The sequence below is a fragment of the Hylobates moloch genome, unplaced genomic scaffold, assembly GCF_009828535.3.
Source record: "Hylobates moloch isolate HMO894 unplaced genomic scaffold, HMol_V3 SCAFFOLD_5, whole genome shotgun sequence".
Lineage (NCBI taxonomy): Eukaryota > Metazoa > Chordata > Mammalia > Primates > Hylobatidae > Hylobates > Hylobates moloch.
In genome coordinates, this window is record NW_026652280.1 from 51,562,783 (window position 1) to 51,590,278 (window position 27,496).

The following is a 27,496-nucleotide window of genomic DNA, read 5'->3' on the forward strand; positions in this document are numbered from 1 at the left end:
TCTGAATAATGTCTTTTTACCAATCAAATGTTACCTTTTCCAAAACTACCTATGGCCTGCCTTGTCCCCCATTCTGTCCCTATAAGGACCCCAGACTCAGCTGGTAGAAGAGAGAAGCAGCTGCATGTCAGAGAAAGGCATTTGATTGCAGAGGAGAGGGGCAGAGAGGTGACTTGACTTCAGGGGAAAGCGACCTGCCCTTCCCATCCCCTTTCCAGCTCCCCTCTCTGCTGAGAGCTTCTTTCATTGCTCAATAAAATTCTCCACATTCACCATCCTTCAGTTTGTCCGCATGACCTCATTCTTCTTGGGTACCAGACAAGAATTCAAGACCCACCAACTGTGGGTACCCAAAAGGCTGTCACACGGACCGTTTGCCCATACTGGCAGGGGGCAGCCACCCGATGTGACAAGGCAAATGGCCCACTGAGCTGATAACACACTGCTGTCTGCGGACAGCAGAGCTAAGAGAGCATTGTAACATGCCCTCTGGGGCCTTGGGGTGGCAGGCACCCCACCTAGACGCCACCACAGGGCCTGCACGGAGTTTGCTCCTGCCAGTGCCAACGTGGTCGGCTGGTTCCCGCGCTCACTTGCCTGTGCGCTCCCTCCCACAAGGAATTGGCTCAGCAGGCCGAGTAAATGGGGCACCCCTGTCACCAGTCCCACAAAGAGGTCAAGAAAATGTCCTTCATCAAAGGGATGAGGACTTTTCTGTCAGGCAGAGGTAACTCGTGAGAGACTGAAGCTGATGCTGGGCAAAGGAGGTTGTAACAGTAAGGCTGCGTGGGTGTGGAAAGATTCCACATCAGTTTTCTCTTGATCACTCTTGGGTTCTTGGCCCTTGTGATCCACCATGTCTCAGATCTTTCTTCTCATACTCAAGTCTGTTGCTGACTGGAGCATGACAATTGGCTCCATTTTCTTCTCAGTCTCTCCAGATAAGGCCCAGCACCTCTTAGGCTCAGAGAACACTATATAGGTTTCCCATGCCAGGACTGAGAACACTCTGCCTGAATTCTGAAATGTGTTTTTTTTAAGTTTTAAAGACTGACCAGCACCTGGTTCATTGGGGTGTTTTTTTTTTTTTTGGTTTTTGTGTTTTGTTTGATCTGAGATGGTTCTGAACTCGCAAAGAAAGTAGTCAGTCCGTTCAGGCTGCTATAACAAAATTCCATAAACTGTGTAGCTTGTAAACAAGATAAATTTATTTCTTACAGTTCTAGATCCTGGGAAGTCCAAGATCAAGGCACCAGCAGATCAGTGTCTGGTGAGAGCTTACTCTGTGCTTCATATAAGGCGCCTTTCTGGCTGTGTCCTCATACAATGAAAGGAACAAACAACCTCCCTTGGTATTCTTTATAACGGCACTAATCCCACTCATGAAGTGTCCACCCTCATGACCTAATCACTTCGTAAAGGCCCCACTTCTTAATACTATTGTATTGGGAATTCAGGTTCAGCATGTGAATTTAGTGGGGGACACACATTCAGAGCATAGCAATACCTCATACCAACCCCTGTGTTTTGGGGGACATGTCTGGAAGATGGATTCTGTGTCACTTTAAAGTAGCATTTTATAAACTGAGAATCTGTTCACACATAGTCTACGACTATGTTTTCTTTAGCTTGCAGAATTAAAAATGGAAAATATTCACATAAAATTCTTGTTTCCTAATCCTTTCAAAAAGCGGAAAGATCTGGAAATGTGGCCTGAATTCTGACATGACAATTGTTGGGAACTAAACAGAGATTTTCCCTCTTTAAGCAGGACAAGCATGTTCCAGTATTTTTTTTCTTTGTACCAGACCAGCTTTATTGATATATGTTATCAGCCCATTCTTCATAGATACTTATTTTGCAGACCCTGATTGAATTATACAATAATAAGTAAGTCTTAGATTAACAAAAACAGGTTTATACAAAGAGGAGCTGATTTTCTAAAACAGCTTTATATTGCTTAAATAAGAGAGACAAAAAGAGAGAGAGAAGTAGCCACACAAATATATTTAGCCAAAGGTATTAGTTAAAATAAGCTAGCTGCTGTAACAGACTCTAAAATTTCAGTGACCTAAGTCTAGTTGAAAATGTATTTATTGGTTTCTTACATTAACTGGGTTTCAGGTCGTGGGCATTTGGGATGGAAAAAGGAGATCTGCTCCTCTCCACACAAGTCATTCAGGGACCTAAGTGCCAAAGGCTCTCCCATCTTTCACATGTGACTTCTAGGATCACCCTAGCCTTAAATCCATGCAATCACTACATGACAACAGGGCACAGAGGAGGATTTTTGGGAGATTTTTATGGGCCAGGCCTAGAAGTGGCACACATCCCTTCCACTCCTAATTCCCTGGGAAATAACCTTCAGTGTGTCTAGAAAGAAAAATAAATGGTTTAAGTGATCAGCTGGAAGTCTTAACACACCCAGGTTAGGTACTTGAATTTAGAGAATGTTTTTGGAGATTCTATGAGAACTCTTTTTACCCCACCCACAATGGGTTGCACTTTTCTGACCAATCCAGGTATGTCACAGGGAAGTAGATCCCTTGGCACAGAGGAGATACAGTAGGCACAGCTCATGAAATACAACACTGTATAGGCATGAGAAACGGAATGTAAGGTTCACCAAAAACAAGGGAAAGAAGCTTTCCTTTATCTGAAGAAAGCTTCTAGTACTTTCTGTGATACTAAAGTCTTCTTGGTCAGGATCCAGCACTGGCACATGTAAGAAATCACATACAATTTCACGATAAAGGGAATCATAATAGGAGTGCCTCTTAGTGGCCTAGGTTTTCAGAACCCAAAAGACCTAGATATAATTGCCATATGAGTGTCCACAGACTTTTTTTCAATGAAGTTGATTTTTTTACATGAGTTGTGGAAATTAGTTTCAATTTTGATGTAGATGAGATCCCTAGAGTCTTGGTGACACAGAAAGCACATTCCGCCAAGTCCAAGTGTCTGAGATGGGGTAAGAACCCACAGTTGCTATGACCTGGGGTTTGGCTTTTAGGATTGCGAACTTCAAGCGTTGACGATTCAGTTTCTTCTCTCATTACCCTTCCACTTTGCATTTTGAACGCCTATACTTGCACACCTGTACCACACTCTCACACTTTTTTAACGTAGTCCATTTCGTCACATAATTCTGTTTAGCCATCAAGATTCATCTCAAGACATCTTGTCTTAGAGTCCTAGGCTGAATCAAGTTTCTCTGCTCTGTGCCCCCACAGCATTCCCTGTCTACCTCTATTTTGAGCTTTTATGTCCACTCTTGGTCCTGACCTTAAGCTCTGTAAGGCAAGGACTTGTCATACTTACTTTTTATTTCAGTATCTGGGACAGTTGGCACCTGGCAACACTCATAGAATGTTAGTTGAACTGCTTTGGACCCTCTTCCTGAATTTCTAACTTAGTTTGCAACTCTATCTGTGACTTAATTGAACCAGTATACTCCTGATAACTTCACTGTCATCCTTAGAGATCTCTGATGTCTTCAGGAAATGATGATAGCATTCATAAATGCCAGCATTGTTGCATATTTGTTCTGTGTCAGGCACTGTGCTACTCTCTTAGTTTGCATGTCCTTTATAATGTTCCTGATGACTCCATCAAGTGGACACTGCTATTAGTCCAGTTTTCAAACCCAGGTCCGTGTGACTCCAGAGTTCAAGCTCTCATGCACTGTGATAGAGGTCGTATGATAGGTATTTTATTTAGTCTCACTGGTCTGTAGCAAGCAGGAGATGTTACTGGCTTGGACCCGTATGGCTAGGCTCATAGCCACAGCTTATTAGATGACCACTGGTAATATGACTTTAGAAGACATAAGGGTAATCAATTGATTAAGCTTGCAGAATTGGGCCCATTTTGACATTAACAAAGTTAAAATCTGGAGAAGCAATCTCAGCAGCCAAGTTATTAAAAAAAAAATGTGAGTATATAGTCTGGAGCTAAATCTAAAGTCCAGGCAGGATGCCTAGACAGAAGGATGGGGCACAGGTACAAGAAAGCTACTTGAGAACAAACCAGCCACTTTTCTGAGTCAAGAAATCTCTTCTTGAGCCAGGGGATCTCTGTGGACTTCTGCCAGTCTCAGGAACCAGACCTAATGTGGGCAATCAAGCCCAACTATTGGACTTTAAGTGGAGAATGAAGCTGTATAATCTAACTATGGTATATTTGATTGCTTGAAATAATTGCTTTATAAATTTATTCTGCCTTATAAGCAAACTTAACAGATGGCTGAATCTGGACATAACGGTGGAGACCACTTTCAACACTTTTATTGTTGGCTAAAGCATGCTTTGTTAATGATATTCCCAAGTTATTCATTCATTTTTACCAACCTGCAAACACTGTTACATATTAGTTATTGAAAGATTCTGATTTCACAAAAGGAAAGTTTCACTAGGGATTGGGTTAGCACATTGTCATTCCCTTTCTGCATGCTATTCTCAGAACACTTGTGGCCAGGGTACACATTAGTAGGCTGTAAAAGCATGTGTTCTGAACTGGTCAATGCCCATCCCCTCCCAGTTATTAAATACTTTCACTGTGCATATGATTTGCATATGACTTTTCCTTCGTCATTCCTGTCACTTCATGCAAGTGACACAGTATTTTAGATAAGTCATTTTAATATTTATTCTTCCTGGCTGATTACAAATTTTCTATATTTAGTTTTAGGGAAATGGAAAGTTACTGATACTCTACTAATAACAATGATAAAGATTTGAATACCAAGTATGTATTAGTACTATGCAAAAAAAAAAAAAAAAGAGAGAGCTAACATGCAAAAAAAAAAAAAAAGAGAGAGCTAACATGCAAAAATGCTATAGGCCAGTGTTCTAGCAACTACCAAATCCACCAGCTACCAATTTTTTTTTTTTTTTTTTGAGATGGAGTCTCGCTCTGTCGCCCAGGCTAGAGTGCAGTGGTGTGGTCTTGGCTCACTGCAACCTCTGCCTCCCAGGTTCAAGCAATTCTCCTGCCTCAGCCTCTTGAGTAGCTGGGATTATAGGTATGTGCCATGAGACGCCCAGCTAATTTTTGTATTTTTAGTAGAGATGGGGTTTCACCATGTTGGTCAGGCTGGTCTCAAACTCCTGACCTCATGATCCATCCTCCTCGGCCTCCCAAAGTGCTGGGATTACAGGCATAAGCCACTGCGCCCAGCCTACACATGGACTTCGGCCTCAGCCTCCCACCTATTTTTATAAATAAAGTTTTACTGGAGCATGGCCATGCACCATGCCCATTGATGCCCATTTTTTATGTATTATGACTACTTTTATGCTGCAGCAACAGCAGAGTTGAAACATTGTGACATGGACTATCTGGCCCCAAAATCCAAACATATTAATATTTACTATCTAGACCCTACAGGAAAAGATTGTTGAACATGGTTATAGACGTATTTAATCAATGGAATTCTCATTGGCTTTTTTGTCTAAAAGTTGAATACTATTAAGGTTAGCATGGGAAGTTTATATAATCTGCTCAAGGTCACACAGTTAAAATATGATGGAGCCAGGATTTGAATCAATGATTTTAAAAAATCAAATACTTGGCTCCCTTTGCAGTATTTATGTGTACATTTATCCTAAAACAAAGAATATTCTTTAGGACATTTCAAAATGATGTGTCATAAACTAGGAAAGGATTTTGATGCTCTGCCACCATATTCTCAACCAAATTATCTATTTTTATGTTTTCTCTGAGATGAATTGATAGGTCATGCTGAGACAGAGTGGCTTTGATCTTTATCCAAGTGGTCACATTTTTTTGTTTTTTGCAAGAAGAAATTGGAACTTGAGGTGAAAACATGGAACCCAGCATGCATTTAGATGGCTGTACTTTTGTCTCCCAAGACAGACAGTGGCTTGGGTTAAGAAATGTGTTTCTCTCTATAGGAATGTAACTGGATTGCATCAAAAGAATGGGAAATTATTTCATGTTTCAAGTGCTCCATCTTTCTGAAGCCCTGTTCCTCTGCATATCTGCATCCTCCCTTCTTCCAGCAGTACTTCCTTCATAGCTTCTTACACCTTCACTTTCCGTATTTTTTGTAACTTTAGATATTATATTTTCATTATTTTAATTTTATTATTTTGTTGAGACAGAATTTCACTGTTGTCGCCCAGGCTGGAGTGCCATGGCGCGATCTTGGCTCACTGAAACCTCTGCCTCCCAGGTTCTAGCGATTCTCCTGCCTCAGCCTCCTGAGTAGCTGGGACTACAGGCACCGTATTTTTAGTAGACACAGGGTTGCACCATGTTGGCCAGGCTGGTCTCCAACTCCTGACAAGTGATCCACCCGCCTCGGCCTCCCAAAGAGCTGGGATTACAGGCATGAGCCGCCGCACCCAGCCAAGCTGAGCCGCTGTGCCTGGCCAAACTTTCATTATTTTAAAATATGTCCTTTTAAAAGACATTAGAGTAAAGGCTCTGTGATGTTAGTAACCGAGTCTGTTTCCCAAGAGAGACTCCTCTTATGAAAGAATTTGTGGAATCAAGTCTAATTGAAGTGTGTATATGCCACATTTTCCTAAAAGAATAAGCCATAATTTTACAACGGGAAATAAGTTGTGATAGAATTTCAACAGTCACAGTTTCTAAATAGAAGTGTAATTTTACATCAATGAGAACCTATAGCTCATTCATAATTCTGAAAACAGGTAGCATTTTAAAGGAAACTGACATGTCAGCATTAACAGTAAGCCACAGGGGCAGAAACAATGACTGTTCCCTTTTAGTGGGGACCCAGTCCTCTCCCTTGTGGGAAGTAGAAAACTAGCTACCAGTAAGATTAAAATGTATATGAAGAGAGAGAACAGAGATCCTTCATCTGTATACTGAAAGTCCCCAAGTTATTTTATTTGTATTAGGTTTATGGTTCAATCCAGAAAAAGCTTTTAGCAAATCTTTTATTGAGGGGGGCTTTAATAATCCATAGAATCTACTTAGTTTTCCACATCATTTCACCTGTGAAGATAGTTACCTTCATAACGATATTTCACTGGGGAAGAAAATCAGGTCGTAATGTAATTTACATAAAGCTTGCACGGGTATATTTGACTTACTTGTCAGCAGTTGTATGGTAATATGTTGACATCTTATCACTATTTTATTCAATTATTTTAATGCCAGGAGCTATAGAGGGTGAGATAATAGTGTTCTTCTCTCCCACCTTCCATTTCTGTCTCTTTGTGTCTGAAGTTTCTTGCCTGTGCCACAGTCAGCTTTTTTCCAGATTTTTTTTTCCTTCAGAATTTTGGCCATTTACTTCCATGTGAGTATTTTAATTTCTCTCAGTCACTCAGTCTTGAAACATTTTTAATGTTTACCTTATCGATATGAGAATTTTAAAGTCATTTGCCTTTGCAGCTATAAAAGGAAAATGTTCCACTTGAACCAGCCCATGCCTAAGAGATAGCAAAACTGTTGTGTTTCATCACTGGTTCTAACCAGTGGAGGCTGATAAAAGCCCATGAACTTTGAGTGTCCACCCCTGTCCTCCATGTGTTAAACTCTTACTTGACCTAAGTGAGGATTCCTTACTACCTAAACAACAGTCTTATTTTAACCAACTGTGCACAGACCGAAGAACTCATTTGTTCTATGCAGAGTGCTAGTGCCCAGTGACTGATTAGTGGAACCATCTTGAACTCCACCCTCCAGCACTTCAAACCCCAGATGTTTTCCCCCACAGTAAACTCTTTGGTGCATTTCTTCACTGGCAAGTGACAAAAAGATGCAGCTTTTTGATTATTTATTTTGCTTGTCCTGGTGGGCTCCGTGTTATCTTTTGACGTGCTTAAGTGAGTCTGTGACCTTGGTCAAATCATTAACCTCCCTGAGCCGTGGTAATCAATAGAGAGGGAACAATAACACCCACTTAGAAGGGTTTTTGTTTGTATTAATGCAATACCACATGAGAAACACCTAATGTAATTCTTGACAGATGATGAGCACTAGATAAAGGCTGCTTGCTTGCTTTCTTGCTCTCAGACATGAAAATAGCATCTGGCACCCAGTAGGCATTCCATAAATACTGGTGGAATGGTAAATGAGTGAGTGTTTGCATTACTCCCTGAAATGGGCTGACTATACAATTCTATAGATTCTACATGCAATGTAGTTTTTGGAAATATTTGCCTGGGATTGCAGAATTTCAATTTATACTGATGCAACATTTTATTTTATTGTAGCATAACCAAATGATCTGAGTTAAACTCGTTGTATCATTTTCCAAACTAATTATAAATCATTGCAAGTCTTGCTAACTTCTAACTCCCCCAGAACTATATCACCCTCAAGACATTTTAAATCATAGACCAAAAAAAAATTTTAAGTTACTTGCAGTGTTAATATTCTCAAAACCCACATTCCATGCCTACTTTTAATGATGATTGCCAATTAACACACATTCCAAACATTAAAATGCAGTAAAAAAGAGATTTTCCTTGGCCCTTGTTTGAAAATTAAATTTCTTTGGGAAGTTAACATTGTAAAGGTTGGCAATCATAAGAAAATTTTCAGACCCACTCTTTCTCTAGAGTTTTAGGAGCCAAATAAAGATGTCTTTTTGGATTATTTATAATCTTCAAGAGTAAGGCCATGAACCCAATGACGTTGAGAAGATTTTTGGTCTTTGTAATTCTCTTTATAATTCTCATCCTACATGTTGTCATTTGTGTGTTTATGTACATCATTATGGGATTGTAAAGATGTATAATTAGGGAGCATTTTTTATCAAAAGGTCTAAAATTAGACTCTCAGGTCAGGACTTTTGCCATACAACACAGATAGACGTCAACAGAAGAGCCCATCCTGTGACCGGAGGATACTTCCACACACTGCCTGCCATCATCAGATTTTTATGTCCCATATTTGCAGGAGACAAGGAAAAGCCATCACAGAGACACTCTAAGCCGTGTATTTTAACCTTGTGTCTAACTTCCTGTAAACCAGTGATTTTCTGCCTCTTTTTGGACACCATCACCATGGAGAAATTTAACAGGTTTCCATCATTATGGGGTGATTCACCATGGCAATGATTCTCAGCAATGGGACCAGGAGGTCTTTCTCTCCCTTCTCATCATAAATTATTACTGTAGAGTATAATGTGATCCAAGTCACATTTCTTGAATTAGCTGCTCCTTTGATATCTGGCATAAGTATCATCACTGAGATTATATTCAACACTTTTTTTTTAGTGGGAACTTTTTTTTTTTTCTGCGTCAACAGATATCAATTTATTGCCTTTCAGCTCTAAATTTATCCTTCATTGCCTGCTCTACAAAAATGGATATGTGTCCTCCAAATATTTTTCTATTGCCAGTTGGCCAAATGTTAAGTATCTTCTTTTTTTAATTTTATTATTATTATACTTTAAGTTTTAGGGTACATGTGCACAATGTGCAGGTTTGTTACATATGTATACATGTGCCATGTTGGTGTGCTGCACCCATTGACTCGTCATTTAGCATTAGGTATGTCTCCTAATGCTATCCCTCCCCCCTCCCCCTACCCTGCAACAGTCCCCGGAGTGTGATGTTCCCCTTCCTGTGTCCATGTGTTCTCGTGCAATTCCCACCTATGGGTGAGAACATGCGGTGTTTGGTTTTTTGTCCTTGCAATAGTTTGCTGAGAATGACGGTTTCCAGTTTCATCCATGTCCCTACAAAGGACATGAACTCATCATTTTTTATGGTTGCATAGTATTCCATGGTGTATATGTGCCACATTTTCTTAATCCAGTCTATCATTGTTGGGCATTTGGCTTGGTTCCAAGTCTTTGCTATTGTGAATAGTGCTGCAGTAAACATGCGTGTGCATGTGTCTTTATAGCAGCATGATTTATAGTCCTTTGGGTATATACCCAGTAATGGGATGGCTGGGTCAAATGGTATTTCTAGTTCTAGATCCAGAGGAATCACCACACTGACTTCCACAATGGTTGAACTAGTTTACAGTCCCACCAACAGTGTAAAAGTGTTCTATTTCTCCACATCCTCTCCAGCACCTGTTGTTTCCTGACTTTTTAATGATGGCCATTCTAACTGGTGTGAGATGGTATCTCATTGTGGTTTTGATTTGCATTTCTCTGATGGCCAGTGATGATGAGCATTTTTTCATGTATCTTTTGGCTGCATAAATGTCTTCTTTTGAGAGGTGTCTGTTCATATCCTTTGCCAACTTTATGATGGGGTTGTTTTTTTTCTTGTAAATTTGTTTGAGTTCATTTTAGATCCTAGATATTAGCCCTTTGTCAGATGAGTAGGTTACAAAAATTTTCTCCCATTTTGTAGGTTGCCTGTTCACTCTGATGGTAGTTTCTTTTGCTGTGCAGAAGCTCTTTAGTTTAATTAGATCCCATTTGTCAATTTTGGCTTTTGTTGCCATTGCTTTTGGTGTTTTAGACATGAAGTCCTTGCCCATGCCTGTATCCTGAATGGTATTGCCTAGATTTTCTTCTAGGGTTTTTATGGTTTTAGGTCTAACATGTAAGTCTTTAATCCAGCTTGAATTCATTTTTGTATAAAGTGTAAAGAAGGGATCCAGTTTCAGCTTTCTACATATGGCTAGCCAGTTTTCCCAGCACCATTTATTAAATAGGGAATCCTTTCCCCATTTCTTGTTTTTGTCAGGTTTGTCAAAGATCAGATGGTTGTAGATATATGGCATTATTTCTGAGGGCTCTGTTCTGTTCCATTGGTCTATATCTCTTTTTTGGTACCAGCACCATGCTGTTTTGGTTACTGTAGACTTGTAGTATAGTTTGAAGTCAGGTAGCGTGATGCCTCCAGCTTTGTTCTTTTGGCTTAGGATTGACTTGGCAATGTGGGCTCTTTTTTGGTTCCATATGAACTTTAAAGTAGTTTTTTCCAATTCTGTGAAGAAAGTCATTGGTAGCTTGATGGGGATGGCATTGAATCTATAAATTACCTTGGGCAGTATGGCCATTTTCACGATACTGATTCTTCCTACCCATGAGCATGGAATGTTCTTCCATTTGTTTGTATCCTCTTTTATTTCACTGAGCAGTGGTTTGTAGTTCTCCTTGAGGAGGTCCTTCACATCCCTTGTAAGTTGGATTCCTAGGTATTTTATTCTCTTTGAAGCAATAGTGAATGGGAGTTCACTCATGATTTGGCTCTCTGTTTGTCTGTTATTGGTGTATAAGAATGCTCGTGATTTTTGTACATTGATATTGTATCCTGAGACTTTGCTGAAGTTGCTTATCAGCTTAAGGAGATTTGGGGCTGAGACAATGGGGTTTTCTAGATATACAATCATGTCATCTGCAAACAGGGACAATTTGACTTCCTCTTTTCCTAATTGAATACCCTTTATTTCCTTCTCCTGCCTGATTGCCCTGGCCAGAACTTCCAACACTATGTTGAATAGGAGCGGTGAGAGAGGGCATCTCTGTCTTGTGCCAGTTTTCAAAGGGAATGCTTCCGGTTTCTGCCCATTCAGTATGATATTGGCTGTGGGTTTGTCATAGATAGCTCTTATTATTTTGAGATACATCCCATCAATACCTAATTTATTGAGAGCTTTTAGCATGAAGGGTTGTTGAATTTTGTCAAAGGCCTTTTCTGCATCTATTGAGATAATCATGTGGTTTTTGTCTTTGGTTCTGTTTATATGCTGGATTACATTTATTGATTTGCGTATGTTGAAACAGCCTTGCATCCCAGGGATAAAGCCCACTTGATCATGGTGGATAAGCTTTTTGATGTGCTGCTGGATTTGGTTTGCCAGTATTTTATTGAGGATTTTTGCATCAATGTTCATCAAGGATATTGGTCTAAAATTCTTTTTTTTGGTTGTGTCTCTGCCAGGCTTTGGTATCAGGATGATGCTGGCCTCATAAAATGAGTTAGGGAGGATTCCCTCTTTTTCTATTGATTGGAATAGTTTCAGAAGGAATGGTACCAGCTCCTCCTTGTACCTCTGGTAGAATTCGGCTGTGAATCCATCTGGTCCTGGACTTTTTTTGGTTGGTAAGCTATTGATTATTGCCACAATTTCAGAGCCTGTTATTGGTCTATTCAGAGATTCAACTTCTTCCTGGTTTAGTCTTGGGAGGGTGTATGTGTCGAGGAATTTCTCCATTTCTTCTAGATTTTCTAGTTTATTTGCATAGAGGTGTTTGTAGTATTCTCTGTTGGTAGTTTGTATTTCTGTAGGATCGGTGGTGATATCCCCTTTATCATTTTTTATTGCGTCTATTTGATTCTTCTGTCTTTTCTTCTTTATTAGTCTTGCTAGCGGTCTATCAATTTTGTTGATCTTTTCAGAAAACCAGCTCCTGGATTCATTAATTTTTTGAAGGGTTTTTTTGTGTCTCTATTTCCTTCAGTTCTGCTCTGACTTTAGTTATTTCTTGCCTTCTGCTAGCTTTTGAATGTATTTGCTCTTGCTTTTCTAGTTCTTTTAATTGTGATGTTAGGTTGTCAATTTTGGATCTTTCCTGCTTTCTCTTGTGGACATTTAGTGCTATAAATTTCCTTCTACACACTGCTTTGAATGTGTCCCAGAGATTCTGGTATGTTGTGTCTTTGTTCTCATTGGTTTCAAAGAACATCTTTATTTCTGCCTTCATTTCATTATGTACCTAGTAGTCATTCAGGAGCAGGTTGTTCAGTTTCCATGTAGTTGAGCAGTTTTGAGTGAGTTTCTTAATCCCGAGTTCTAGTTTGATTGCACTGTGGTCTGAGAGACAGTTTGTTGTAATTTCTGTTCTTTTACATTTGCTGAGGAGTGCTTTACTTCCAACTATGTGGTCAGTTTTGGAATAGGTGTGGTGTGGTGCTGAAAAAAAATGTATATTCTGTTGATTTGGGGCAGAGAGTTCTGTAGATGTCTATTAGGTCTGCTTGGTGCAGAGCTGAGTTCAATTCCTGGGTGTCCTTGTTAACTTTCTGTCTCGTTGATCTAATGTTCACAGTGGGGTGTTAAAGTCTCCCATTATTATTGTGTGAGACTCTAAGTCTTTTTGTAGGTCACTAAGGACTTGCTTTATGAATCTGGGTGCTCCTGTATTGGGTGCATATATATTTAGGATAGTTAGCTCTTCTTGGTGAATTGATCCCTTTACCATTATGTAATGACCTTCTTTGTCTCTTTTGATCTTTGTTGGTTTAAAGTCTGTTTTATCAGAGACTAGGATTGCAACCCCTGCCTTTTTTTGTTTTCCATTTGCTTGGTAGATCTTCCTCCATCCCTTTATTTTGAGCCTATCTGTGTTTCTGCTAGTGAGATGGGTTTCCTGAATACAGCACACTGATGGGTCTTGACTCTTTATCCAATTTGCCAGTCTGTGTCTTTTAATTGGAGCATTTAGTCCATTTACATTTAAAGAAGTTAATATTGTTATGTGTGAATTTGATCCTGTCATTATGATGTTAGCTGATTATTTTGCTCGTTAGTTGATGCAGTTTCTTCCTAGCCTTGATGGTCTTTACAATTTGGCATCTTTTTGCAGTGGCTGGTACCGGTTGTTCCTTTCCATGTTTAGTGCTTCCTTCAGGAGCTCTTTTAGGGCAGGCCTGGTACTGACAAAATCTCTCAGCATTTGCTTGTCTGTAAAGTATTTTATTTCTCCTTCACTTATGAAGCTTAGTTTGGCTGGATATGAAATTCTGGGTTGAAAATTCTTTTCTTTAAGAATGTTGAATATTACCCCCTACTCTCTTCTGGCTTGTAGAGTTTCTGCTGAGAGAGCCACTGTTAGTCTGATGGGCTTCCCTTTGTGCATAACCCGACCTTTCTCTCTGGCTGCCCTTAACATTTTTTCCTTCATTTCAACTTTGGTGAATCTGACAATTATGTGTTTTGGAGTTGCTCTTCTTGAGGAGTATTTTTGTGGCGTTCTCTGTATTTCCTGAATCTGAATGTTGGCCTGCCTTGCTAGATTGGGGAAGTTCTCCTGGATAATATCCTGCAGAGTGTTTTCCAACTTGGTTCCATTCTCCCCATCACTTTCAGGTACACCAATCAGACGTAGATTTGGTCTTTTCACATAGTCCCATATTTCTTGGAGGCTTTGTTTGTTTCTTTTTATTCTTTTTTTCTCTAAACTTCAGTTCTCGCTTCATTTCATTCATTTCATCTCCCATCACTGATACCCTTTCTTCCAGTTGATCGCATCGGCTCCTGAGGCTTCTGCATTCTTCATGTAGTTCTCGAGCCTTGACTTTCAGCTCCATCATCTCCTTTAAGGACTTCTCTGCATTGGTTATTCTAGTTATCCATTCGTCTAATTTTTTTTCAAAGTTTTTAACTTCTTTGCCATTGGTTTGAATTCCCTCCTGTAGCTCTGAGTCGTTTGATTGTCTGAAGCCTTCTTCTCTCAACTCATCAAAGTCTTCTCCGTCCAGCTTTGTTCCGTTGCTGGTGAGGAGCTGTGTTCCTTTGGAGGAGGAGAGGTGCTCTAATTTTTAGAGTTTCCAGTTTTTCTGCTCGGTTTTTTCCCCATCTTTGTGGCTATACCTACTTTTGGTCTTTGATGATGGTGACGTACACATGGGTTTTTGGTGTGGATGTCCTTTCTGTTTGTTAGTTTTCCTTCTAACAGACAGGACCCTCAGCTGCAGGTCTGTTGGAGTTTGCTAGAGGTCCACTCCAGACCCTGTTTGCCTGGATATCAGCAGCGGTTGCTGCAGAACAGCGGTGGCTGTAGAACAGCAGTTATTGGTGACCCACAAATGCTGCTGCCTGATCGTTCCTCTGGAAGTTTTGTCTCAGAGGAGTACCCAGCCGTGTGAGGTGTCAGTCTGCCCCTACTGGGGGGTGCCTCCCAGTTAGGCTGCTCGGGGGTCAGGGACCCACTTGAGGAGGCAGTCTGCCTGTTCTCAGATCTCCAGCTGCGTGCTGGGAGAACCAGTACTCTCTTCAAAGCTGTCAGACAGGGACATTTAAGTCTGCAAAGGTTACTGCTGTCTTTTTGTCTGTGCCCTGCCCCCAGAGGTGGAGCCTACAAAGGCAGGCAGGCCTCCTTGAGCTGTGGTGGGCTCCACCCAGTTCAAGCTTCCAGGCTGCTTTGTTTACCTAATCAAGCCTGGGCAATGGCAGGCGCCCCTCCCCCAGCCTCACTGCCGCCTTGCAGTTTGATCTCCGACTGCTGTACTAGCAATCAGCGAGACTCCATGGGCGTAGGACACTCCGAGCCAAGTGCAGGATATAATTTCCTGGTGTGCTGTTTTTTAAGCCCGTTGGGAAAGCGCAGTATTAGGGTGGGAGTGACCCAATTTTCCAGGTGCTGTCTGTCACCCCTTTCTTTGACTAGGAAAGGGAACTCTCTGACCCCTTGCACTTCCTGAGTGAGGCAATGCCTCGCCCTGCTTCGGCTAGTGCACGGTGCGCTGCAGCCACTGTCCTGCACCCACTGTCTGGCACTCCCTAGTGAGATGAACCCGGTACCTCAGATGGAAATGCAGAAATCACCCGTCTTCTGCGTCGCTCATGCTGGGAGCTGTAGAACAGAGCTGTTCCTATTCGGCCATCTTGGCTCCACCATGTTAAGTCAGTGGGAACTTTCTATGAGCCTGACACATTGATGGTCCAAAGGTTTGAGCAAGACCACAGAAGTTTTAAGACTCTTCCTGCTCTCTGGTCCTTAAGATAGTAGGAAAAAGCTATCAAAAGAAAGATAAAGAACTGTAAATTATTTTCTATTATGTAAGTAAGTATGTTATATACACATTCATGAATGAAGCAGGTTAGGAGACCATCCTTTCCTTGTCCAGAGGGGACAGCTGCTCTCAGCTGTAGCACATTGTTGTCAGAATGTAAGATCTCTTTTGCCAGATCTTGTTATTCTCAGGTGAGATACACCTATGTCTAAATGTTGGTGACCTATTTGAATATATTTAAAAGTCTGCTAGCCAGTCAAAATGCAGTTTTATTTGCAGTCTCTGGATACAGTTGGAGTTATAGAAGAAGTCAGAGTAGAATGGCTCTTCCCAGTTAGGGAGTAGCATGAGCAAAGCCCACATGCCTCTTTTATCTCCAGTTATATGAAAGAAATTCCTCTATATTCTTATAGTGTCAACCTGAGCTATTATGTAATATATCCAGGACTATCAAAGAATATGTCACCAGGTAAAAGACAGTGCTTAAACATAAGATTCAATTACCTTTTTGTGTGTAATTTAGACTTCTAATAAAACATTTTTCACCCTTGGGGTAAAAACATTTATTAACTGTCATCAATATACTTGCCATCTATTTTCCCCCATTTTAGGGACAGCTTTGGTAATTGAATAAGAATGCACACTTATTCACAGTTCACCCCACTCTACTGTGCTTGGTAGTTATACAATTAAACATGGCCTGGAAAAAACATGTTTTTTAGTGTGAAAGCATTCAAATTTCTCTGAATAAATCCCTTTTTTTTTTTTTTTTTTTTTCCTTGTAGACAGAGTCTCTCTGTTGCCCGGGCTGGAGTACAGTGATGCAATCTTGGCTCACTGCAGCTTCTGCCTCCCGGGTTCAAGCGATTCTCCTGCCTCAGCCTCCCAAGTATCTGAGACTACAGGCACCCACCACCACATCCGGCTGATTTTTGTATTTTTTAGTAGGGATGGGGTTTCTTCATATTGGCCAGGCTGGTCTTGAACTCCTGACCTTATGATCCACCCGCCTTGGCCTCCCAAAGTGCTGGGGAATAAATCCCTCTTTTTGTCGTGTATAGCATTTTAACATTTCAAGGGCTTTCACATCTGTTACATCATTGAGGGCCTTTTCTGAGATATTCTGTAAATAACGCAAATTCTATAAAATTGAAAATGGAGCACATTTGTGCAAGATCAAGGTGTTTTTTTCTCAAGTTTTGTATGGATGATTTGAAATAGTCCATCTTGACAAGAGAAAGCAGCATTATAATGCCTTTGCTCCTGCTGTGGACTCTCCCAAAATGGTGCTTTGTCGCCAGCCCATAGATGGTTCAGAGCTAAAGCTGGTTTCCCCCTGAACATTTTATAGTTTGTGATACACCAAATGTACATCCCACTCTGGCGGGTTCGAAGTCTCTATACCCACCTCGCTTTCCACGTCGCATTGCACACACTTAAGAGGAGGAGCTTTTCCATCAGGGTATGTGAGTGCCTTCACCTGCCAGCTGAAGTTCTTGATAAGGAAATATTCAGGGAGAGTGTTGCCAGGATCAGAGTATCTCAATTAGCATAGAGATAAATTTTAAATCAGGTGCTATGAAGTCAGACACTCACGGTTTTGATTCTCATTTTAGTCATATACTAGCTGTGTGATGTTGGGCAAGTTACTAAACCTGTTTCTTCATCTAAAAAGATGATGATAAGGCCGGGCGCGGTGGCTCACGCTTGTAATCCCAGCACTTTGGGAGGCCGAGGCGGGCGGATCATGAGGTCAGGAGATCGAGACCACGGTGAAACCCCGTCTCTACTAAAAATACAAAAAAAATTAGCCGGGCGTGGTGGCGGGTGCCTGTAGTCCCAGCTACTCGGAGAGGCTGAGGCAGGAGAATGGTGTGAACCCTGGGAGGCGGAGCTTGCAGTGAGCCGAGATTGCGCCACTGCACTCCAGCCTGGGCGACAGAGCGAGACACCGTCTCAAAAAAAAAAAAAAAAAAGATGATGATAAAACATTTTTCTTGGGTTTGTTAGACAGCATTGATAGTGAGAAAACACTTATCAAGAGCCTGGTATTAGTGCCTGGCCCACAGTGAGTATGAAGGTTACTGACCTTCTCCTTCCCTTTGTCTCCTTGTTATTTTAAGCATTCCTCACATTCCTGCCCCTCCAAGCTTGGTTATCTAGTTCCTTACCTTTAAATCCAACCTTGTAACTCCGTCTTGATTTACTCATAGATGATTGTGAAGAGAGCCAGGCTTTGGAATCTAATACACTTGGAGTCAGAATCCTTTTCTTAATAGATCTGGGACCATATATGACTTACTTGGGTTATTTGAAACTCAGTTTTCTCATCTCTTAAGTGGGGATAATAAAACTTAGTATCACGTGTACTAAGAGGATCAAATGAGTGAACATATATAAGACACCTAGACCATTACCAAAACATGGTAAATGTTCAACTGTCGAATAAATCAAAATCACTCTAGAGATAACTGCAAAAGGTTTTAAAAGCTAGTTTCAGACAGAGAGATGAAGCCTAAACTAAGAAAAGTATAACTACATCCTTACTTTCTGAAATGTCAGTTTTGAATTGGGAGAATGTTGGGTAAGCTGGGGATATGACATTTTATATCACCAGAATTCAGAGGTTTGAATACTACCAAGTATTTGCCCAAACCTCAAATGTGGATTATTTCCACATTGTAGTCTGTTTCTTTATACATTCCTGTCCAGCTGTCTGATGCCTGAGCTAAAAATAGTTCTGAGGGCCCAACCTATGGCCAGAGCATCCTTCTTCACAAGTTGTACTTTGCCTTTCTGAAAGCGGACAGATTGTTTCTCCAGGACATTCCCACAGGGCAGCATTGGAAGAAAATCCACCCTCTCTCTGGCCTAACACCACTAAACCAGAGGTCAGCAAACTTTTCCTCAGTAGGGCCAGATAGTAAATAATTTAGGTTTTGTGGGCCACATGTATTCCCTGTAGCACATTTTTCTTTGTCGTTTTTAAGTAACTTTTTAAAAATGTAAAAGCTAGTCTTAGAGAAAAATAGGCCATAGGTCACACTGGGCCCAGAGATCATAGTTTTCTGACCTCCGCTCTAGACTTCAGAAGGGAGAGAGGGAGGGAAGAAGGGTGGCTTGAAACCTTCATGAACTAATGCCTTCCTTTAGGGAAAAGGAAAAATAACCACCCTCATTTTAAAAAAATATTAAAGACATGAAGTTAGTACCTTTGCTTGTATGGTACAACTATATTGTCTAGTCGGTTTTTTAGTTGTTTTATAGTGAGACCTCATCACACTGCTGTTTTTCATTGGAAACTGATGAGGAACACTGTAAAGCAGATGGAGCACAGACTGCAGAAATGAAAAGCACAGAAGAAAGAGCTGTGTGAAAGAAATATTTAATCATAACATGAAAAACTCATAGTGGCAACTTTTCCATTATGTTAAATTTTCCTCATTTCTATGTGTTCTGAGTATGTGCTTAAAAAGCGAGGTTGTAATTTTCTATCTTTGTGCCCATCTCCCATCGGTTTTTGATTTTGTCTTTTTGCAGGACTATGACTTGAGCCAGCTGCAGCAGCCTGACACTGTGGAGCCTGATGCCATCAAGCCTGTGGGAATCCGACGAATGGATGAAAGACCCATCCACGCCGAGCCCCAGTATCCGGTCCGATCTGCAGCCCCACACCCTGGAGACATTGGGGACTTCATTAATGAGGTACAGAGAGACACTCATTTTCTCTATAAGAGTTTTCATTTCATGCTAATAGTTAGATCTCTGTAGGCCACAAATTGCTTGGAATACAGCTATATAGTTCACTAAAACATACTTGTGTTTCTGAAGTTTATCTTTGTGTGAAAGCAAATGTGGCTTCATTAACAAAGAACAAATGTAATTGCTTTGATCAACCAAAAAGAGGTCTATCAATTAAGATTCTGCATTTGTAAAATGACATACATCATATATTATCAGAATTAGTCACACTGTCTCCGAGAAGGATTTTTTTTCCTAGATTACAAGTAATAAATAGACTAACAATATTATAGTGCATTCTAATTTCATTTATTAGCATTAATAAATGTAACAGTAGTTCACTTTAATTTTCCTCACACTGTACCCTTTGAATCCCACAAATCATGAGAATTCAGTGCCTGCCCAACGACTCCATCAAAAGAGATTAGTTGGAAGAGCTAAATTAAATATTATGTAAGTGATTTAAATACTTGTCTAGTTGAGGAGTTTTAAGAGCTTCTGTAAAAGGAAGCTATTTCTCTGTTGCATATAACAGATACAATTTTCACTGTCAAAATTATTATGACATTCTTTTATTACTGACCAAGAGTTCTGTTACGTTTAATATTTAAGTTTTGAAGTTCGGTGATTTATGCTGCTGCTTCTGATCATGTCTGTAGTCTTACTGTAATTCTTTTGAATTTTTATTGTGAATATAAGAGAACACCACATATTGATGTTGATTGTGAATATATGGCAGAACTCCTGTTTTCTGGTCATATCATTGGTGTCTCCAAGATCAGAGTAGGTCTCAGTGCATTACAAAGTGGAATGCATCTGTTGTATATGGCCTTCAGTCATAGGCTGATAAGACTCTGGTATCCTGGGCTTCCTCAAAATTCATATAATATTAAACATAATCTACATTAGGTTTTTAGATATACTTATTGCTTGTAGAAAAAGTTTTAAAACAAAATTGGAATAGTTGCCTGTCTCTATAATGATCCGTTACTGTCTATTCCTAAAATATATGCTGCATTCTGAACATATGTATTCATTTCTGCTAAATAGGTAATAAGGTTAATTTGTAGTTGACATGATTTAAAAGCACATGGAAAGCAAAAACAACAGAATGCCAGTAACTCCCTCTATCCACAGAAATATGTCCTGACTTTGCCAGCTCTTAGTTATATATAGATCCAGTTAGGAGAATTTGCAGAAATTTATACATATATGCCTAGATCTTTTAGAAAAATGTAAGAGTGCCTAATGATTTTATTTCTAATTTCGTGTTTGTCATCATAAGAAATTGTTGAGTTATTCTGATGGTTGTCAATTCAAGAGATAGTGAATCTTTTGACTGTAGGTTTAGGAAATAGGACTTTAAATTTTTTTTTTAATTTTTATTTTTGTAGAGACAGGGTCACACCAGTCTGTTTCCCAGGCTGGTCTTGAACTCTTGGTCTCAAATGATCCTCCTGCCTCAGACTCCCAATGTGCTGGGATTACAGGCATGAGCCACTGTGCCCAGCTGGAACCATACTTTTTTGAAGCCAGAATTCTAGCTGAAGTATAATTTAACAAATCCTTACTAAATATTTCTGCCTGTCCCTGAAGTACCAGTGTTCTGTGGGATTTCATTCCATCCCTGATACTCTTCTTTCTCGGTGCTAAAGATCAAACAAACAGTAAGGTTTATCTATAAGGCTATTCTTCATCTGATTCCTGCCTTCTTCTACCCCTCACCTCCCCACATTCCCTTTCTGTGCTTCAGCCCCACTGAACTATTTGCAGTTCCTCAAAAGCATCACACTTTTGAATATACTGTAACTTCGGCAAAGCCCTTACCTAATTGTCCATCTGCAGGACTGCCACTTCGCCTTCAGGATTCAGCCAAAAGGTTTCTCTGTGTGGCCTTCCTTGATGCCTTTGGGAAGGGATAACAAGCTGCCCCTCGGGTCATAGCCCTCACCAGCTGGGGTGTAACTGTCAGTATTTCTTTCTCCCACTCACTGTGTGAGTTCTCTCCAGGACAAGCGCTATTTCTTGTTCATGTTGTTATAACTTAAACATCTAGTGTGTTACCTAGCTCTTAGCTTTTTGTCATTTTCAGGCATTCGAGTATGCACTCTGGCCAATGCGTAGGGCATGATGCTATGGGCGCCACCCACTTTACATCTGATTGAGATTCAACGGATACTGAGTCTAGAGCTTTTTATCCTACTTGTCAGATTACATTCAAATTCTGAGTTTATGTTTGAGTGTGTGTTTGTGTGTCTGTGTCTATGGTCATTGATTTTTTTTTGTTCTTTTTTTTTTAACAATGACTGTCTCTTCTTCAGTAGATAGAAAAGAGCATCTAGTCAGTAAGTTTCACTTAACCAACCCTTCTCGGCCACAGTAGAAGGAGTTATAGTAGGAATTTCCATTTGGAATTTTCTTTCTCCTAAACAGTGCTCAGGTACACAGTTTATTATGGCTGGAGACCATTAACAAACAGGTGTGATTACTTAATATGAAAAACTTTCTTCCAAACAACTGACTGCAAATTGACTTCCAGAATACAATCTCTTCCTAATTTGAAGATCATCTGCATGTGTGAAAAATGTCTCATTGTGAAACCATCTTGAGCTCAATGTAAGATCATCCATGCAGCAAATCACTATTGAACATCTATGTGTGTAACATAACTGTGCAAGTAATATATAGATAAAATCATATATTAGACATCAATTCTCTTTGTGTGTATACCCAACTTTGTTGTGAGCACGATATTTGTGCAATGCAAATGTGCCAGTATCCAAAGCCTTATTTGCCAGGCATAGGAGGCCAATTGTGTCTGGTTCTTACTTGGCTTTCCAACTTCATCTCAAGGCCCTCACCACCCAGCATCTTGCAGGCTATCTACAGAGAACTCTACTTGTCATTTACAATTTCAGTTTACAGTTTCATGCTGGTGGCCGTCTACATGATGTTCTTCCTGTCTAGAATTCCTTCCCCATTTTTCTAGCGTTGGGGGAACTTCATTAAGTATTTACCAACCCAGGAAAGGTCAGGCATACAGAGTATGAGTTAGACAGCATCTACTGGCATCCCATGGTACCCAGAACTCACCTCCCTCAGATCACAGATCCCATGGTTCCATCCTGCCTCCCCCCGATCCCTTCCATATTCCAGGGGAGGGGAGACAGGCTTCTCCCTGGAGGGGCCAGTATGGGGCACAATGATTTGGTGAACAAGTGAATGGATGATAGGATCCAATTTGGAAATAATTCCGAAAATGGCAACTAAATCCGGGAGTGTGTGTGTGTGTGTGTGTGTGTGTGTGTGTGTGTGTGTTAAGAGACAGGGTCTCTCTCTGTTGCCCAGGCTGGAGTTCAGTGGCACAATCATAACAAACTGCAGCCTCAGCCTCCTGGGCTCAAGCCATCCTCCATCCTCAACCTCCCAAAGTGCTGGGATTACAGGTGTGAGCCACCACACCTGGCCTAAATCCATGAATTTGAATACAATTACAAGATAGAGAAATGTGGAGGAGAGGAGGAACCAAGTATCTTCACCTAGAAATGCCCCTAGAGTTGGAGACAGAAAATCTAAGGAGGTAAGGTATAATAGAAAACAATCGAAACGATAGTTTTAAGGAGATGATGGTCAGTTCTGTGGGACTTTTAAGGGAGATGAAAGTCTGATGTAAGTTAGATGGCCTAAGCCAGTAATAACTCTCCAAAATACCATCTAGACTCTTTCATCCAAGATAACTGTTAAGACTTGTTCAGTGTCTTCATTTACTGGACAGACAAAAATGAATACTTGTAGAGTTTTAAAACAGTTGAAAGCACCTAGAAAGAACTCAAGCACATTTTATAAAAATATTTAAAAGGCACACAAATTTATTTATCTGCAGGTCTTATTTGATTTAGCAGAGCACCAAATGTTCCAAAGGAAGAATAATATAGTGGTGATTATAATTGGAGTGCTTTTATAGATGTAAGGAATAGGAAAGCTCATGAGAACATTTTCTAGTTTGTTTATTTAAATAAGCAATGAATGTTGCCTTGAATCTCAAAAATGATAACTTATTTCCAGTCTGGTAGGCAGAGTAAAATAAGTCACATGTTTTTGAATTTCAACTGCAGAATTTCATTCTGTTTTGAGTTTTTAAACATGACCTTCAGAGAGTGAAAAGTTCAAACAAATTCATTTAATCTCAGCCCAACAGTTAGATATTAATATACCTCCAATAATTTTACTAATACTAATCCTGTATATTTCTTTGTAAAAAGAAATAAACTTCTTCATATATGTGTGTGTGTGTGTGTGTGTGTATTTTTCTGTTTTCACACTGCTATGAAAAACTGCCAAGCCTGAGTAATTTACAAAGGAAAGAGATTTAATCGACTCACGTTTCCGCAGGGCTGAGAAAGCCTCAGGAAACTTACAATCTTGCCAGAAGGGAAAGCAAACACATTCTTCTTCACGTGGCAGCAGGAGAGAGAAGTGCTGAGCAAAGGGAGAAAAGTGCCTTATAAAACCATCAGATCTCATGAGAACGCACTATCGTGAGAGCGACAGCATGGGGGTAACCACCCCTGTGATTCAGTTACCTCCCACAGGGTCCCTCTCACAACATGTAGGGATTATGGGAACTATGGAACTACAATTCAAGATGAGATTTGGGTGGGGACAAAGTCAAACCTTATCATCATGTGTGCACACACGCACATATACACATATATCACATATACACATATATACATATATAAAAAGAGATTTTTATTATGTGTGTATATATGTATTAAACGGTATATGAAGTATATTTCTCTACTCAAAAGTATAAAAAACAAGTGAATAATTCTGTTAAAAGACCACCTTTTCATTAATATTGTTTAAAACTTATGGAAGCTTCTTATAACTTGCTTGAAACTACTAAAGTTTAAAATGCTTGTTTTTTTCTCCTATTAATTGAATTTAATTTCTCTTTTTTAAAATATCTCATTCTGATCTTATAGAAGTTGGGCGTTTGTGTAAGTTCAAATCTAGCCATCCCACCTAACAGCTCTGTTACCTTGTACAAGGTCAAGATCCTTTCCTTTAACCTTTTCAGTTTTCTTATTTGTAAAATGGGAATAGTAATAGAACCTTCTTTAAGATTGCGTGAGAACTAAATCAGATTATCTTTGTAATGTGCTTCGTATAGTGCTTGTCACATAGTAAAAATATCTTTATTACTGGTGTCATATTAGTAACTATTACAGGTAAATTACCTTTTAGGAGTAAAAGACTTTCTGCTCTTCTCTAATTGTAAGAAAACAATTAAAATCCACTCCTTCTGCATCAAAAATTGCTTTAAGTAAAATGAAATTCCCAGAAAGAGGGGTAGTAATGTTGGCCTTGATATGTTCAGTTCTACTGTAATGTAAACATGGTGTACTTTTATATCCTAGATTCTAGCTGTTTCTGAAAGGAGTGGATATAAATATGAAGAGGATGCTGAGCAGGAAAAACTACGCCCAGGACAACAATGCATAGTTACCTTATAGAATACCTGTTGAATGTCAGGCAATGTGTTGGACAGCGAGATGTGAATACAAAACAGCCTCTGTAGAAAGGGATGTCACAGTCTAGTGTCATCCAAACAAGATGATAAAAGTAGATGAGGCCTGGCACAGTAGCTCACACCTGTAATCCCAGCACTTTGGGAGGCTGAAGCAGGAACATCACTTGAGCCCAGGAGTTTGAGACCCACTTCAGCAACATGACAAAAAACCCTCTCTACAAAAAATACAAAAATTAGCTGAGCATGGTGGCGTGTGTCTGTAGTCCTAGCTACTCAGGAGGCTGAGGTGGGAGGATCACCTGAGCCCAGGAAGGTCAAGGCTGCAGTGAGCCATGATTTTGCACTACAGTCTGGTCTCTAAAAATAAAAAATAAAAAAGTAGAAGGGACCAGAGAGACCACAGGAATGACTCCTATTCATGGTTGAGGAAAAAAGATCTGTGTAGTAGAAGTGATATTTTTAATGAGCTTTTGGATGGATGGATGGATGGATGGATATTAATCAGATAAAAAATATAAGAAGTATAATTCCAAAAAAAATGAATAAACAACATAGAAGTGCACAAGAACATGATGCTTTGGGTTTTGGGGGGATTCCCTTTGGGGGTGCATAATTCAGTTGTGGTTGCTGGAGCTGAGAATAACTGAAACAGAAAAGGTGGGTGAACAGTCTTGGTTCACTGAATGCTTTCTAAAGAGTTTTACTGTATGCTGTAGGTTACCCAACAGCAGGCATTTCAGTTAACACCTTCCAGTTTTTTCCCTCTCTGTGTACTTCTGTTATTTTCTTAAATTGTTCATCAATTTTTAAGTTAATTTTCTTAAATAATTGTTGTAAAGTGTACATGCACCAATTAATCATTTTTCCCATTGCCGGGGGAACTCTTTCATTTGGAAGGAGTCAGAGCAGTCAGAGGTCTTACCTGCGGGAGTGATATCAAAAACGTTTGAGAGAGAAACCCATAATTTGTAGGAAAGAAGCTGGAATAGTGCTGGAGACAGGCGAAGACCAGTTAGGCAGGCTTTCTGTCTGGTCCAGGCAGGATATAATGATGACCTGCACTAAAGCAGTGGCACTAGGACTGTAGAAGACAGAATGTAAAGGAAACAGTAAGACCTCTTTTCTTTTACATCCCTCATGTGTTCCTCACTGGACAGTGTGGGTTTTTATCCTCATAAAAGCATGTCTCCGCCCATAAAGCCTGGGATCAGAAGTCTATAAATACAAGCTCAGCAAGAATTCAGCCAGAGCCAAGCTCTCTCACTCTGCAGACAAGCCTCAGTCTTCAGAAAATAGTTCAGCTTTATCCAGAATTCAAGATCTACCTCTCCAGGAAAGGTAGAACAAGAGGATACTTTGCTAAATTTAGTCAAACCTAGAGAAACACAGGCGGTTAGTTTGTAAATTTGGTAACAGTACATCCTGTGAAATAATGTTCACATCCAAGAATAAAGGAATCCCATAAGGGAGAACCAGAAGGTTCTGTTGCCCACTGGATTTCTTCTGTACATTCACTCAGATTTCGTGCCTGTTACTGTCAGTTTCTTAGGACTTCAGTGCGATCTTTTTAGAACTACCAAAATATTACCAAGAGTTTATATAATACCTCATTCAGAAGAGTCATATTTTATTCTCAGATAAAAATCAGTGCTATCCAAGTGGAAGGGATTTAAAGTATTTAACCTGCATAGAAAGCTGGCTTGCCTAAGAACTCTTGAAAAGTTCAGTGATTTTGCCCTTTTATAATTATTAAAACATAAGGCAATGTGCCATGCTCTAGCATAGCACAGTGGTCTCTCTCTAATGGATTTTATGGCCTTAACCTCTTTTAAAAAAAACAAAAAACAAATAGAAAACAGAGATTTGTAAACTACCAGGATGATCAGAAAGCCAGTGCAGGAGCTAAAAAATAAAGAAAATAATATTTTTTAGACTCTCAATAGTGGATATGGGAGTTGACTATCACAAGCATTATATTTATTTTAAGGAATTGAATTAGGTGGCTTAGTCATTTGATGAAGAGTCCTGGGGTCCGTGAACACACCAGGGAAGACCAGACCGCTTCTTGTGTTTATTCCCTGGACATAGTAAACACAGGCCATCCCTTTTTTCTCCTCCAAACCCAGTCACACTTGAGGCGGCCTTGCCATTGACTCTTTAGGGCTAATTTGAGTCTTTTTTTTGTTTTTTAACTTGTCATTCTCTTTTTTTTCTATTTTTTTTTTTTTTTTACTATTATACTTTAAGTTCTGAGATACATGTGCAGAATGTGCAGGTTTATTACGTAGGTACACATGTGCCATGGTGGTTTGCTGCATCCATCAACCCATCATCTACATTAGGTATTTCTCCTAATGCTATCCCTAATTTGAGTCTTGACCTCTCTGTATTTCCAGTTTGGTGTTGACATCATAAGGATTGGGCCAGGGCTCTGTGTGTATTTTCCCTTAATAATTAAATTGTGGTAAAGCAGATGACCTGAACAAAGTGATCTTAGCCATTGTCTCTGTTGTCTGTATTATAAAGCAATTGTCATGATGAAAATTTAATATTTGTTTTTAGGGACCCA

The 27,496-nt window shown here is 39.9% G+C and overlaps 1 protein-coding gene across 2 annotated transcripts in view; it reads left to right on the forward strand.

Annotated features, from left to right (window-relative positions):
* The window catches only part of CDH2 (cadherin 2), a 239,105-nt gene that overhangs the window by 207,532 nt on the left and 4,077 nt on the right, over positions 1-27,496 (forward strand). For both annotated transcript variants that reach the window (XM_032152594.2, XM_032152596.2), the window contains one exon: positions 19,191-19,355. In XM_032152594.2, the coding sequence (XP_032008485.1) occupies positions 19,191-19,355 (165 nt within the window). The remainder of the gene's footprint in view (positions 1-19,190; positions 19,356-27,496) is intronic.